The sequence below is a fragment of the Haliotis rubra genome, unplaced genomic scaffold, assembly GCF_003918875.1.
Source record: "Haliotis rubra isolate DU_JTF1 unplaced genomic scaffold, ASM391887v1 Scf34, whole genome shotgun sequence".
Lineage (NCBI taxonomy): Eukaryota > Metazoa > Mollusca > Gastropoda > Lepetellida > Haliotidae > Haliotis > Haliotis rubra.
This window is the reverse complement of record NW_025767013.1, coordinates 2,792,581-2,805,272: the sequence shown is the minus strand read 5'-3', so window position 1 is coordinate 2,805,272 and position 12,692 is coordinate 2,792,581. Positions and strand designations below refer to the sequence as shown.

Below are 12,692 nucleotides of genomic sequence, written 5' to 3'. Positions count from 1 at the left end.
TTAATTACGTCTTTTTAACACAGTTTAGGTGCTGGGATTCAGAGTCAATATATATACATAAACTTGTTTAACATTCGGATGCAGTGCATAAAGACATGACACATTATCAACCTTTACTACAGTACTGAAGGTATAAATTGGTGATATCACTAAAAACGGTTTGTTAGTATTACATGTGACAATAATCTTTATGTGAATTAATGCCAAGATTAATGATATGACACGACGCATTACATCTGAGTAAATTATTATTTGCATGGCGTATGACTCTCGAAATTTATGGGAGTGGGGTGGGGGATGTTTGTGTGTGTGCGCGCGCGCGTGTGCGTGTGTGTGTGTGTGTAAAGTCGGGTGGTTAAAGCGTTGGCTCGTCACAGTGATTCCCCACATCGGTACAATGTGTGAAGCCCATTTCTGGTATCCCCTGCCGTGATATTGCTGGAATAGTATTCGGTATAGATTCTTATACCGTTGTCCACTCTTGCTTGACAACGGCCGGTCAGTACCGAAACGTCGCATCATATAAAGACGTTGTCACCCTTAAAGTATCTTACTTTCTTAAAAAACATCTATAGAATACAGTAACCATGCATACTACTCGAAAGGTGATGTGGTAGCCTTTACTGATGCTCAACTGATTTTAATTCAGTTAAACGCATAAAGACAGACTAAAAATTCACATTTCCCGCGTTTTAAACAAGACATCACATGACTTGAATCACATGATATAAAGATGGCGGACAACCCACCAGTTGTAGGCGTACCTCCAGAATCTCGAGAGAGGTGATTATTTGGTACACATCTCCATAGCGATGACATTGATGCTCAGGGTTGGCCTTGGCCCCAGTCTATACAAGACATTGAAACATGTTGGTCATAAAGCTCGGATATATCTATTCACCGTATCACGTAAACAAAATCAAATAAACATTCGTATGATTCTACGTGGCATGTTAATGAACAAACACTTCTCAAACAAACTGCATGAAGCTGTTGTACATCATCAGTTCTCCCATTAGCGTGATGCTGTCAGTCTTATTTACCGGTACATGCATGGCTATTTTGTATTTTTCGGGATTCATGGTAAAATGAAGTATATTATTGTGCCCGAGAAGTTCAGTGGATATATCTGAATGGTATGATCAAACTTTGATGTTTTCTTCTTGTTGTTAAAACGTATTTAATTTTCTTGGTATTGTCAAACAAGAATTGACATTGTCACGTTTTTCATATAATCTGGTCCGATAACAAAACAAAACAATCACCTGCTGAACATGTCAATAGACACGTGGACAAGCTTCTTTATGCCTTTAGACATCATTTCTTCCAGCCATTATTGTATTATATTTCTAACCATCACGGCCTGGCAGCAGACCCTCTCCAAATAGTCAACCTTTTATGACTTTGTGTTGCTTGAAGTCTAATGCCTGTATGTTGCAATTACAATATTGTTTGCTTAGTACAAATAGTTGACTGGTAATCATTTAGCTGTCCAGGTCATGTGTATAACTGTCAAGAATTCCCAGCTTATCCTTCCTCTTATGGATGAGAACTCTAAATATATAGTTGGATATTAAAAATCATCAAATTTTTGTTCATTTAAAACGATGTATACTGTCGATATTTGATTTTAATATTTTTCACCGTTTGGAATGTTAGATATTTATTTATGTGTCTTAATTCCGGTTTGATGATACACAATACTGGATACACTTCATTGGCGGATCCAGAGAGAATGACTTAAGACCACATTGAAGATTTTTCTTGCATTGGCGGAGCCAATAGGGGATTCGAAACCCCACCCCCATCCCCCCTTTCAAAATTCCTGGATCCGCCCATGCACTTTCTTGTGGCTTGAATGCTTCTTACAAACTTATGAGGACAACTAATAAATGCACTTGCATGTCATATCATGCATCATCAATCATTCTTGAAGAAGAAATGTGCTGTTGCACAAACCAATCTAACATATTTTTCCCATCTCATACTTGCAAAGTTACAGCCAACCAATAATGCATGTTTATTTGTAAAGATGGACTGGAGGCACACCAGTGTGAGTTACTCACAAACTGAAAAATGTAAAATTTTGTTATTTCAGATATGATGCAATTAAAGCAGCATTCAAATCCAAATTTGATGCCAATCCCACTTTTTATGCCAGAGCATCAGGGCGGGTGAATCTCATTGGTGAGTTTCAGATACATGTCTGTACAAGACTACAGACTGTTTCAAAGATTGGTAGCATCCATGTAATACTGGACACTTGGGAGTCGGGATATGTGAAAGGCTTGATATGGGAAATATGCACTTACTTGTACCATTCTTCCTATTACAAGAAAATCATTTAAAACATAAGGGTCTTCATCATTCACAAAACAATTCCCATAGTGATGAGGAAATAGTCAGTATTTATTCCTGTCAATATGGTTGTGTGTTTAACTAATACATGAAGCTCATAATTCAAGACAAGTTTTTCTAGAATTTCCTGGGCATAGTTGTAACTTGTAACCCATTTGAAAATCAGGGTCGCCTCTTTGCCTTTTAAATTCCATATATCACAACAAAGAGGAAAGACATAGGGTCATTTCATTTTATGGTGGACATGTTGAATTTCTTTTTTTGTTTGTTGATGTTGTTGTTCCTCTTTATTTTCCCAGAAATGTTTTACAGAATATGGAATTTAAAATATCAAAGAGGTGACCCTGATTTTTTGTTGTTGTTGTTGTTGTTTTTGTAACGGAAATGTTTTACAGAACTGACTTTACAATGAACTGTTTAACTCATTTGGATTGAACTTGTAGGTGAACACATTGACTACTGTGGCTATGCTGTGTTGCCAATGGCAATTGAACAGGATGTTGTCTTTGCCACCAGACCTAATGACTCCGCGGAAAGATTACCATGTCCAACACAAACCCCAAATACCCGTAAGTATATACATTGTGATATCCCTCCTACAGTGGTGAGCGTCAAAGAGCTGTATTACTTTCCCTCCCACATCAAGAAGACTTGATATATGTGAAATATTGTTCAAACTGGCATTATGCTACACCAGAGGCGGATGTTGCACATATATCACAAAGTCCTGAGGTTAGGAAATGCTCCTCAGGGAAATTCTTTTCGAGGATGGGGTGGTCACCTTGTGTTGGCTTTCACCTCAAAATATACTCAAACAATTTCTTTTTAATCTCCTTTGATATTCTCTTGGAAGAAGTAGTTAGTGCAGTTATACCTGTTTTGTTAATGGTAAAGGGATCCTAAGGGCTATAAGAAATTCAAACATCTTGTGGTGTATTGTTTTATGTTATCTGGGCTAGTAGACGCTCTAGGTTAATTTCCTTCCCTGGTATGGGAACACTAGCAGCTTTTCTCAGAGCTAAGCTTCTCTACTGTGTCTTCATCTCCAATACAGTGATTTTGAGACGGATATTGAGAGCTTCACCATCAGCAGCTCTGACCCGCAGTGGTACAATTATGCACTGTGTGGCATCAAGGGGGTGATGGAGCACATGGGTAGCAAGGGGCGTGGCTTCACCTGTATGGTGGAGGGGACGGTGCCACAGAGTGCAGGTTTGTCCAGTTCCAGCTCTCTAGTCTGCTGCGCTGCCCTCACCATGATGCATGCAAATGGCTGGACAATGTCCAAGGTGAGTGTCTTCCGAAACAGTTAAAGCAGGGTATTATTTAGAATTCCAAAACAGTTATAGCAAGGTGTTATCTAGGATTCCAAAACAGTTATAGCAGGATGTTATCTATTATTCCAAAACAGTTATAGCAGGATGTTATCTAGAATTCCAAAACAGTTATGGCAGGGTGTTATCTTGGACTCAAAAACAGTTATAGCAGGGTGTTGTCTAGGATTCCAAAACAGTTATAGCAGGATGTTATCTAGAATTCCAAAACAGTTATAGCAGGGTGTTATCTAGGATTCCAAAACAGTTATAGCAGGGTGTTGTCTAGGATTCCAAAACAGTTATAGCAGGGTGTTATCTAGGATTCCAAAACAGTTATAGCAGGGTGCTATCTAGGATTCCAAAACAGTTATAGCAGGGTGCTTTCTAGGATTCCAAAACAGTTATAATAGGGTGTTATCTAGGATTCCAAAACAGTTATAGCAGGGTGCTTTCTAGGATTCCAAAACAGTTATAATAGGGTGTTATCTAGGATTCCAAAACAGTTATAGCAGAATGTTATCTAGGACTCAAAAACAGTTATAGCAGGGTGCTTTCTAGGATTCCAAAACAGTTATAATAGGGTGTTATCTAGGATTCCAAAACAGTTATAGCAGGGTGTTATCTAGGATTCCAAAACAGTTATAGCAGGATGTTATGTTGGACTTCAAAACAGTTATGGCAGGGTGCTTTCTAGGATTCCAAAACAGTTATAATAGGGTGTTATCTAGGGATTCCAAAACAGTTATAGCAGGGTGTTATCTAGGATTCCAAAACAGTTATAGCAGTATGTTATCTTGGACTCCAAAACAGTTATAGCAGGGTGCTTTCTAGGATTCCAAAACAGTTATAATAGGGTGTTATCTAGGATTCCAAAACAGTTATAGCAGGATGTTATCTTGGACTCAAAAACAGTTATAGTAGGGTGCTATCTAGGATTCCAAAACAGTTATAATAGGGTGTTATCTAGGATTCCAAAACAGTTATAGTTTCTTCAAACTTAAAATCTTTACAATCATTTGCTGCTGACATGGAGCCAAATGTAGACTGAAATGTAATTCCAGCAGATTTACTTTTTACTGGTATCTTCATACTGGATGCTGGGGGCCAGCTGTCAGCCTCTGAGTTGGTCCACAAAAATCCCAAATGTTTTTGTACATGCTGAATTAGTATTAATCATTGTACTGACAACTTGTTGTATCAGTGAGAGGCAATCCGGTAGTGAAATAGAGGAATTTATTGTTTGATAGGCTCCGATGGTTGATTACATGGGAGAATTCTGAGATTTACAGATTATGTTCATATGTTTTCTGACTTGTTTTGTTAACCCTAACTATACCATGTGTGTTGAAGTTGTCAAACATGTACATGCTCCACCGATGATGTTTTGTCCCTCACAAGTCTTCATTACAGCTCCACTGAATAGAGCTGTTGTTACACATCTGACCACCAGTTGGGATTCTCATTATAAAATAAATCCCCAGCTCACAATGCTGGTCATGTGAGTGGTCAGGCTGCTGGGTTGATGGTATGACATTACATCCCAATTGCTTGGACCAATGCTTATGATGTCATTCAATAGATTTTCAGGTCCAAATTTATTTACAGAGCATCATTGTATCGCAGAATATTCCTGAGTTTGTATCTCTGAGTATTCCTGAGCGTTAAACATAAATTCCGGACACGAAACGTTTTATTAAAGAATAAAAGAAGATGAAGTCCTGAAAATTCTTTATGTTCATCAAATAGCATCTTCTAAAATGCCAATCAAGCATTCATTCCTGAGTGTTGCTTTAAACAACAAATAAGCCTTTGCCCTGACACTGAATTTGTTCACAGAAAGAGATTGCCGATGTGTGTTCGCACTGTGAACACTACATTGGTACGGAGGGGGTTGGGATGGACCAAGCCATCTGCTTCATGGCACAGAGGGGAACAGTGAGTATATGAGGAATAGGAACGCTGTACATGCATTCAGGCATCCTTTTAATCAAGGGAATGAGTGGTACTTTTATATTTCCTTCAGTACTCATCACATTTTTATACACACAATATATAAAGTCAGGAGGTGGTACACACTGATTTGTTAGTTCTTACTTGTTTCTTTCAAGAACTGAATTTGTGGAACATCTTTCGCTCTTTCTTTGAAATAAACCCTTACTGAGAAACATTAAATGAAATACATACACTATATAGCCTTTTTGTGTAAGAATATTCAATATAACAAAGTTTAATGATTTCTTTCATCATTTCAGGCTAAGTTGATAGAGTTCAACCCCTTGAGGTCAATGGATGTAGAGCTACCAGAGGGAGCTGCCTTCGTCATCAGTAACAGCTGTGTAGAGGCCAACAAGGCCGCAACATCCCACTTCAATATCCGGGTAGTGGAGTGCAGACTTGCAACACAGGTGACTGACATGACTTGCACAATAGTAATTTCTTGATTATATCACTTATACAATAAGTTGTCCCTGTGAAGGACTGGTTTCCTTGTACCATCTGTGTTCTAGACATGTGTGTTTGGAGCATAGAAGTACAATGTACACATGGACTTAGTACAGTCCTGGGACAAGGCTACTGGTTTTACTACAGTGGAGTCTGTTTACATGACATAGGTGGAACAGATTTAAGACTGGATTAGACATCAGTCTAGTCTAATTCCAACTAAGAGTTATGTCCCTTGGTATCTTCATTATGGAAGATGTGTGTACATCGGCAGTAATACCTCAGTTATACACCTTGGAGAAAGGCCAGCACGAAAATATACATATTAACTGATGGAAATTACTTCAAGAAATTACTGTCATCACAGTTTGACCAGACCTGTCACATTCTTACATGCCTTATTTGGCATATCTTGTTATATATTTCACAGAAAGCATGAGATGACATGAAAAGTACATCAAAAGTAACTTTCTCAATAAATATCCAATTTAACATTTGTTCAGATCTACATTAGTTAAATAATCCTGCACGACAAAATAAAAGAAGAACTACGATGTCTTTTCAGTTGATTTAAGGTACAGGTAATACAAAGAGAAAAAATGTTAAAAGCATATTAACTGTAAGTTATTTTACTTTTCCAAAACTAAAGTCAGATCATGAACCATAAGATAAGCCAATTAGTTTGTTATATATTGATATTTGGCTGGCCACTTGTAGGTGATGGCCAAAGCGAGGGGGTTGGAGTGGCGGGGTCTGAAACGTCTGGGGGACCTGCAGCAGCAGCTGGGTCTGGGGCAGAAGGACATGCTGGGGGTGGTGGAGGACGTCCTTCACCAGGAGCCCTACTCGAAGGATGAGGTGTGTCAGATTCTCGGAGTCACTGCTGATGAACTTGCCAGCACCACGCTCAGCGCCAATACTCTCACAAGTTAGTACACTGAAGGTGTTAGGGGTTCCTGGTGTGGACTTGATAGTATTCCATTCACATGTTTGTGTTTCTAACTGAATCAGTTTCATTAGGTCACTGAATGTGGAAATACCTCCTTCCAAGATTAATTTGAATTAAATATTACTCATTAACAGAATCAAATGATACAATATTCAGTGGATTAAAATAATTTTGACTTGGGCCAAAATTGTACCTTTTATTGAGAAATGACTTTAAGTGAATTCATTTCAGTGTGTTCCTCGTGCCTGATATTTGATACATGACTGATAATTGATACGTATTTGGCTCTGATATTTGATGTACAGCCTTAAATTTTGATGCAGGACTCCAATATTTGAAGTTAGGCCCAGTTTTTTACAAGATGCCCATACTCTGGAACAATTATCTAAGTGTACAGTACACAACACCATTTCAATACTTTACAGGACGACTGCCTCCGTAGTGTAGTGGTTAGAAGTTAGGCCCAGTCCGCCCATAGTGGAACAGTCTAAGTGTACAGGTTCGGATCCCGACCGGATAGCTGAAGGTCGTCATACCAAAAAGATGTTAAAATATGGTACTTGTTGGTCCCTGTCTGGCTTTCGCATTAATGGGTACAACAAGGGACTGGTCGGCTCGAGTCAGTATATAATGTGTCTGAGTGGGGTATTCATGCTTCACTGCGGCATGGTATCTCAGTGGGCTAGCACTATAAAACCAGCTTAAGTCTGGCTAGTACAAGCAGCCGCGACATACACATACACACGCATGCACGCTCGCCATATGAGCCGAAATATATTCTCAAGCACAACGTTAAACCCAATTTCACCTCATCTCACCTTTACAGGACCCTCCTATTACCAGCAATGACCCATAAAACTTAGTGATGAGGGTCTACTGGACCCTCATTTGTGTAAGTCAAGGTAAAACCCTGAGGTCCTGATATTTAATGTATGACAGATGGTTAATATACAAACAATATTTAATGTATGGCTTTGATGCTTGATGTATTGCTATACTGTTTATGTATAACTTGTGTACGACAATGATTTTTGATGACTGATTAATTTGTTTTTCAACAGCTCAAAGCTTTAAGCTGTACCAGCGTGCTAGTCATGTATACAGTGAAGCTAATCGTGTGTGGCAGTTCAAGGCTGTGTGTGATGACAAGCCGACCAATGGCATGGAGCGTCTTGGGGAGCTGATGAGTGCGAGTCACGCTAGTTGTCGAGACCTGTACGAATGCAGTCATCCAGACCTGGACAGTCTAGTCGACATCTGCATGTATGTACAGCAATATGTTCAACTCAAGTTTATAATAACCTGTAATTGATACTGAACACAAACAGGTTTCCCTGGCCAGAATAGGTCCCGGTGCCTCACTATTTGTGTGAGTAAAGAGGATTGAGTGTGCCCCAACAGTGCAGATAGCTGCACCTGTGTAAAGACTTGTGTATTTATGGAACACTGTTATATATTTGGGTTCAAAAAACATTCAGTCACTCTCAACTTTTCTACAGACCATGAGCATGGGCTATCCATACTCTTAGAATTACCACACGGAATGTGTAATTAAATATTGTAGGATGTGCTACACAGTTTGTAGTGTCTAAGACTTATTCCGTGTTCATATACATATTTTGTTGTTACTTCTTTTTGTACCCCGCCGCAACGCAGAACAGGGGACTATATATTCAGCAGCGTCCAGTACAAAGATATGTACGTCCCGATTGTTGTTAACACGATATCTCATGAACTGTTGTACCCAATGTCTTCAAATTTGGTGACAGCCTACATTGGGGGATCATGTGGACACCAGTCAACTTGTGTAACCTTGACCTTATTTTCAAGGTCGCCATGACACTTTGACAACTTTTCAAACTCTTGTTAACGCGATATCTCTTGCACAGTTCTACCCAATGTTTTCAAATTTGATGACAGCCTACATTGGGGGATTACTGACACACCAGTTGATTTGGAGTGACCTTGACCTTATCTTTAAGGTCACCATGACACTTGGATCACACAAAAGGTGATCTTCTATGTGACCAAATGATATAAACTAGTAAATATGTTATATTTCATTCTTCTTTGGCATCAGGGCACATTGCCATGTTAGTCTTGCTTTACATTTCAATGTATATGGTTTTCAATACCTGTGTCAACTAGATAGGTCACAATGATGTGCATTATAACACATGGACAGGGCTACAGATAAGGGGCGTACAGGTGTAATGTATGCTTCAAAATCAATGAAGTACGACATAAAATAAGATTTCAAGCGTATCATGTACGCACATAAATACCTTTGTACGTCTAACATTTAATTTCCATGCGTATTGTGCAAATGGAAATCAATTTCGGATAAATACTTGTTGTCAAGAGTTTCTTTAGCTTAAACGCTAGTTGACACATAAGGGAACCCCGGCAGTAGGAATCCCTTGCGTTGCCATGCAACAATATGCATCACTATTTTTCGATTGGCTAAAAACTACACTGTTCCTATTTATGTCCAGTCGGACCTGACATTTCGCGCATCACACGGTTGCTCAGTTATTTCTCACTCTTCTTCAAATACAAATACATGGTTGGAAATAGTGATCAATGAATCGTCCAGACAAACCACATCACCAACTCGCTCACACAAAAACATGTCAGTACTCCTTCAAAATTCTCAGTACACCTCCACTTGCAATATGATGGGTAAGTTCATGGAGTAAGTGTAAATAGTTTCAGTCAGAAAGTATATTTAGTATAGTATAGCTAATTTGTATATGTAACTAAACCATAGTTGAAATTGGTAAGGTCAAGGTCACTCAGTTGGAAGAACATGTTTCTGAACCAAAGTGAAGTCATTATCCTGATTTGAGAATCCACTGTATGATAATATACCTATCTGTTACATTTGTATGGTGTATTCCAGGAAGGCTGGCGCACTAGGGTCCCGTCTGACCGGAGCTGGCTGGGGTGGGTGTGCTGTGTCCGTGGTACCAGCAGACCAAGTCAAGCCATTCCTAGCCAGAGTGAAAGAAGAATACTATGATGGTACCTCACGCCAATCTCAAGTGGCATCGTCATTGTTTGGTACCCAGCCTGGTGGCGGTGCTGCGATATACACAGACTGAAAGACATCACAAAACGTCAACAAGTGCCTTGTACTTCTCTTTGAATGGCCACATTCTTCCCCTGAGCTGTTACTACAGGTCATGCCAAAATGTGAAATTATGTGTCCGTTTGTATGGTTAATATCATGTTCGTCAAGAGTTAACTGACCCTTTAAGTCCAGTTTCCACACGTCTTGGCATTACAGAGTTATATTTCAGCTGGACTGACGAGTCTATTCACAGTCCAATCAAAATTGTGTAATGACATCAACATCTGGGTCACAAAAGACATTATTACTGCAGTGAAGATTTGGAGAGTATGTGTACCGTCAACTAAGCATCATCAGATATTTTCAAAACCTTTCAATGTTTTTTATCAAGGTGCTCAAACGACTTGATTCACTTCACGAGATAAGGCCTGTTGTATTACCATAAAGATCTTGATTATCGATTGGATTGTCTTGACTCTGTTCCACCATTTTATTTGAGGCAAATGCAAGTGATATGAAAGGTGGAATCTGATTGGTCAAAAGTAGGGGCATATGAAGGTCGTAACCCATATTAGCCACTGGTGGCACTATGATCAAGACACAAAAATTACACCCAATTTGGGAAAGATTGTAAACTGGAATTCTACAGTCAAATGACTCTCCTGCCTCTGGAGGATTGGTTAATATTTAGAACAAAGGCTATATTATTTGAATACTAGTGTAGATCTGCAGAGCTGAAATTATCTGCTCTTCTTTGTAACACATTATTCAGATGTGATGTGAAATAAGATTTGTGACAAGCTGGGCAGAATGTGGTCCTGTGTTAGACCCCATTGTAGACTAGCTGTGAGGGAAGATGTATTCAGAAGGCAATTTACCTTTATAGTATTGATGTAGTTGTATGTTAGTAGGATCACAGTGATGATGAAGTATTTGTTGTGTTGTAGCTAGTGTCTGACTGTAATTGTATGTTTAATGTGGTAGTGAATCTGCCTATCTTACTGTGTACTGCTTTCTAGGAAGAGTAGAATATAATACTGTTGTCAGTGATACCTAAATTGGTATCACTTTTGGAATTCATGAGTTAAGAACACACTGAATAAATAATGTCTTGAGATTGGGATATCAGCACTCGGTTCTTCCACCAGTGATTTTATATTTTACTTAATACTGTTCTTCATATTATACATTCCAACAGTGTTTTTATAAACAAACATTTGTACCTCACTAATACTGAAACAAACCACTAGATTATTGTTGGTGGTGGGGGAGCTTAAAAACTAAATCCCACTCACTCACTCAGTCACTATTGTTGGTGGTGGGGGAGCTTAAAAACTAAAACTTACTCACTCACTATTGTTGGTGGTGGGTAGCTTAAAAATTAAAACTCACTCACTCAGTCCCTAATCTAGTTTTTTTTTTTATTAATGGAGAATATTTGTAATATAATGTGGTAGCATGAAACGATGCTTCAGTCCATCCATTAACCAAGTCCTGATGAAGTGTTTCAGTGTTTGGCTTGGTGTTTCAAGCATGCATACAAGGTTGATGACACAATGTTGCATTTTCATTTATATCTTGGCAGCTGTTGCATTGTCAGAACACACTCAGAATTATCAAAGCATTTATTAGTTTTCATTCTTTTTTCATGCACACAAAAACACATGTCACAGTTAAAGCATTAAAGTTTGAGGTAAATACAGCAAGCATCTTTTGTTTTTTAACAATATGTTTTACTTGTATACAGACCTTTCATGATCTCTGTACACTGTTTCTAAATAAAGCGATTTCTAAAATGTATCTGATTACACTTACAGCTTGTGTTATTATATGTAGGCAATTTGTTATATCATTACACTTACACCATATGTCGGCAATTTGAGCAGCCATCCTAAGTGAACTGAATTGACATTGGCGTGAAGGCATACTGTTTGTAATTACAGAACTTTGGTTACAAACATGAACACCTTCTTGCCTTTGACTGCAAATCAGAAAAAAATAATCTTGACATGAAGGTATCACTCCTTAGGCCTTCTTTGATTATTTTGGATTCCATTTCTTGTTTTGAAAAGATTTCTTGAGAATGTTGCTGTAACATAACATAACCTTGAAGCGACAGATAATGAGATGGTCAGTTGCCCCTGTCAAGTACAGAGTTTCTTTGAGAGGCATTTTAGAAGTTGTGAAGATGAAGGAAAACTGATTTGTATGGATAGTCAACTTCTTTATTGCAATGAGTGCTGACGTTTAGGTGTAGGTACTAACACCGTTATCAAGCAAGTTGCTTGATAACGGTGTTAGTACCTACACCGAAACATACAAATCAGTTTTCCTTCAAGTACAGAGTTGTACGACAGAGTGTCCCCCTCATGTCTGATGGGTTGTACATCCATTCATTTGAGTTTTACCAAAAGTGGAAAACGTCTAAGAGTAGCATCACTTGAGGTCTTTCATTAACCGAGGGCTTCTGCAAATGATAATGCTCTGAAAAATAGCGTTACCGTTATTATAGCTAAAATATATAGAATTTTTAATAAAATAAAAACAAACAACG

The 12,692-nt window shown here is 38.6% G+C and overlaps 1 protein-coding gene across 1 annotated transcript; it reads left to right on the top strand.

The window, feature by feature from the left end:
* Positions 1-727: 727 nt before the first annotated feature.
* LOC124284593 (N-acetylgalactosamine kinase-like) lies at positions 728-11,938 on the top strand. Its single transcript, XM_046720701.1, is given in 10 exon segments — positions 728-783; positions 2,099-2,187; positions 2,802-2,890; positions 2,893-2,927; positions 3,413-3,647; positions 5,511-5,609; positions 5,927-6,079; positions 6,834-7,044; positions 8,127-8,328; positions 9,968-11,938. Coding segments are annotated over 10 exon segments (1,365 nt in total). The 5' UTR covers positions 728-733; the 3' UTR covers positions 10,170-11,938.
* The last annotated feature ends 754 nt before the right edge of the window (positions 11,939-12,692 follow it).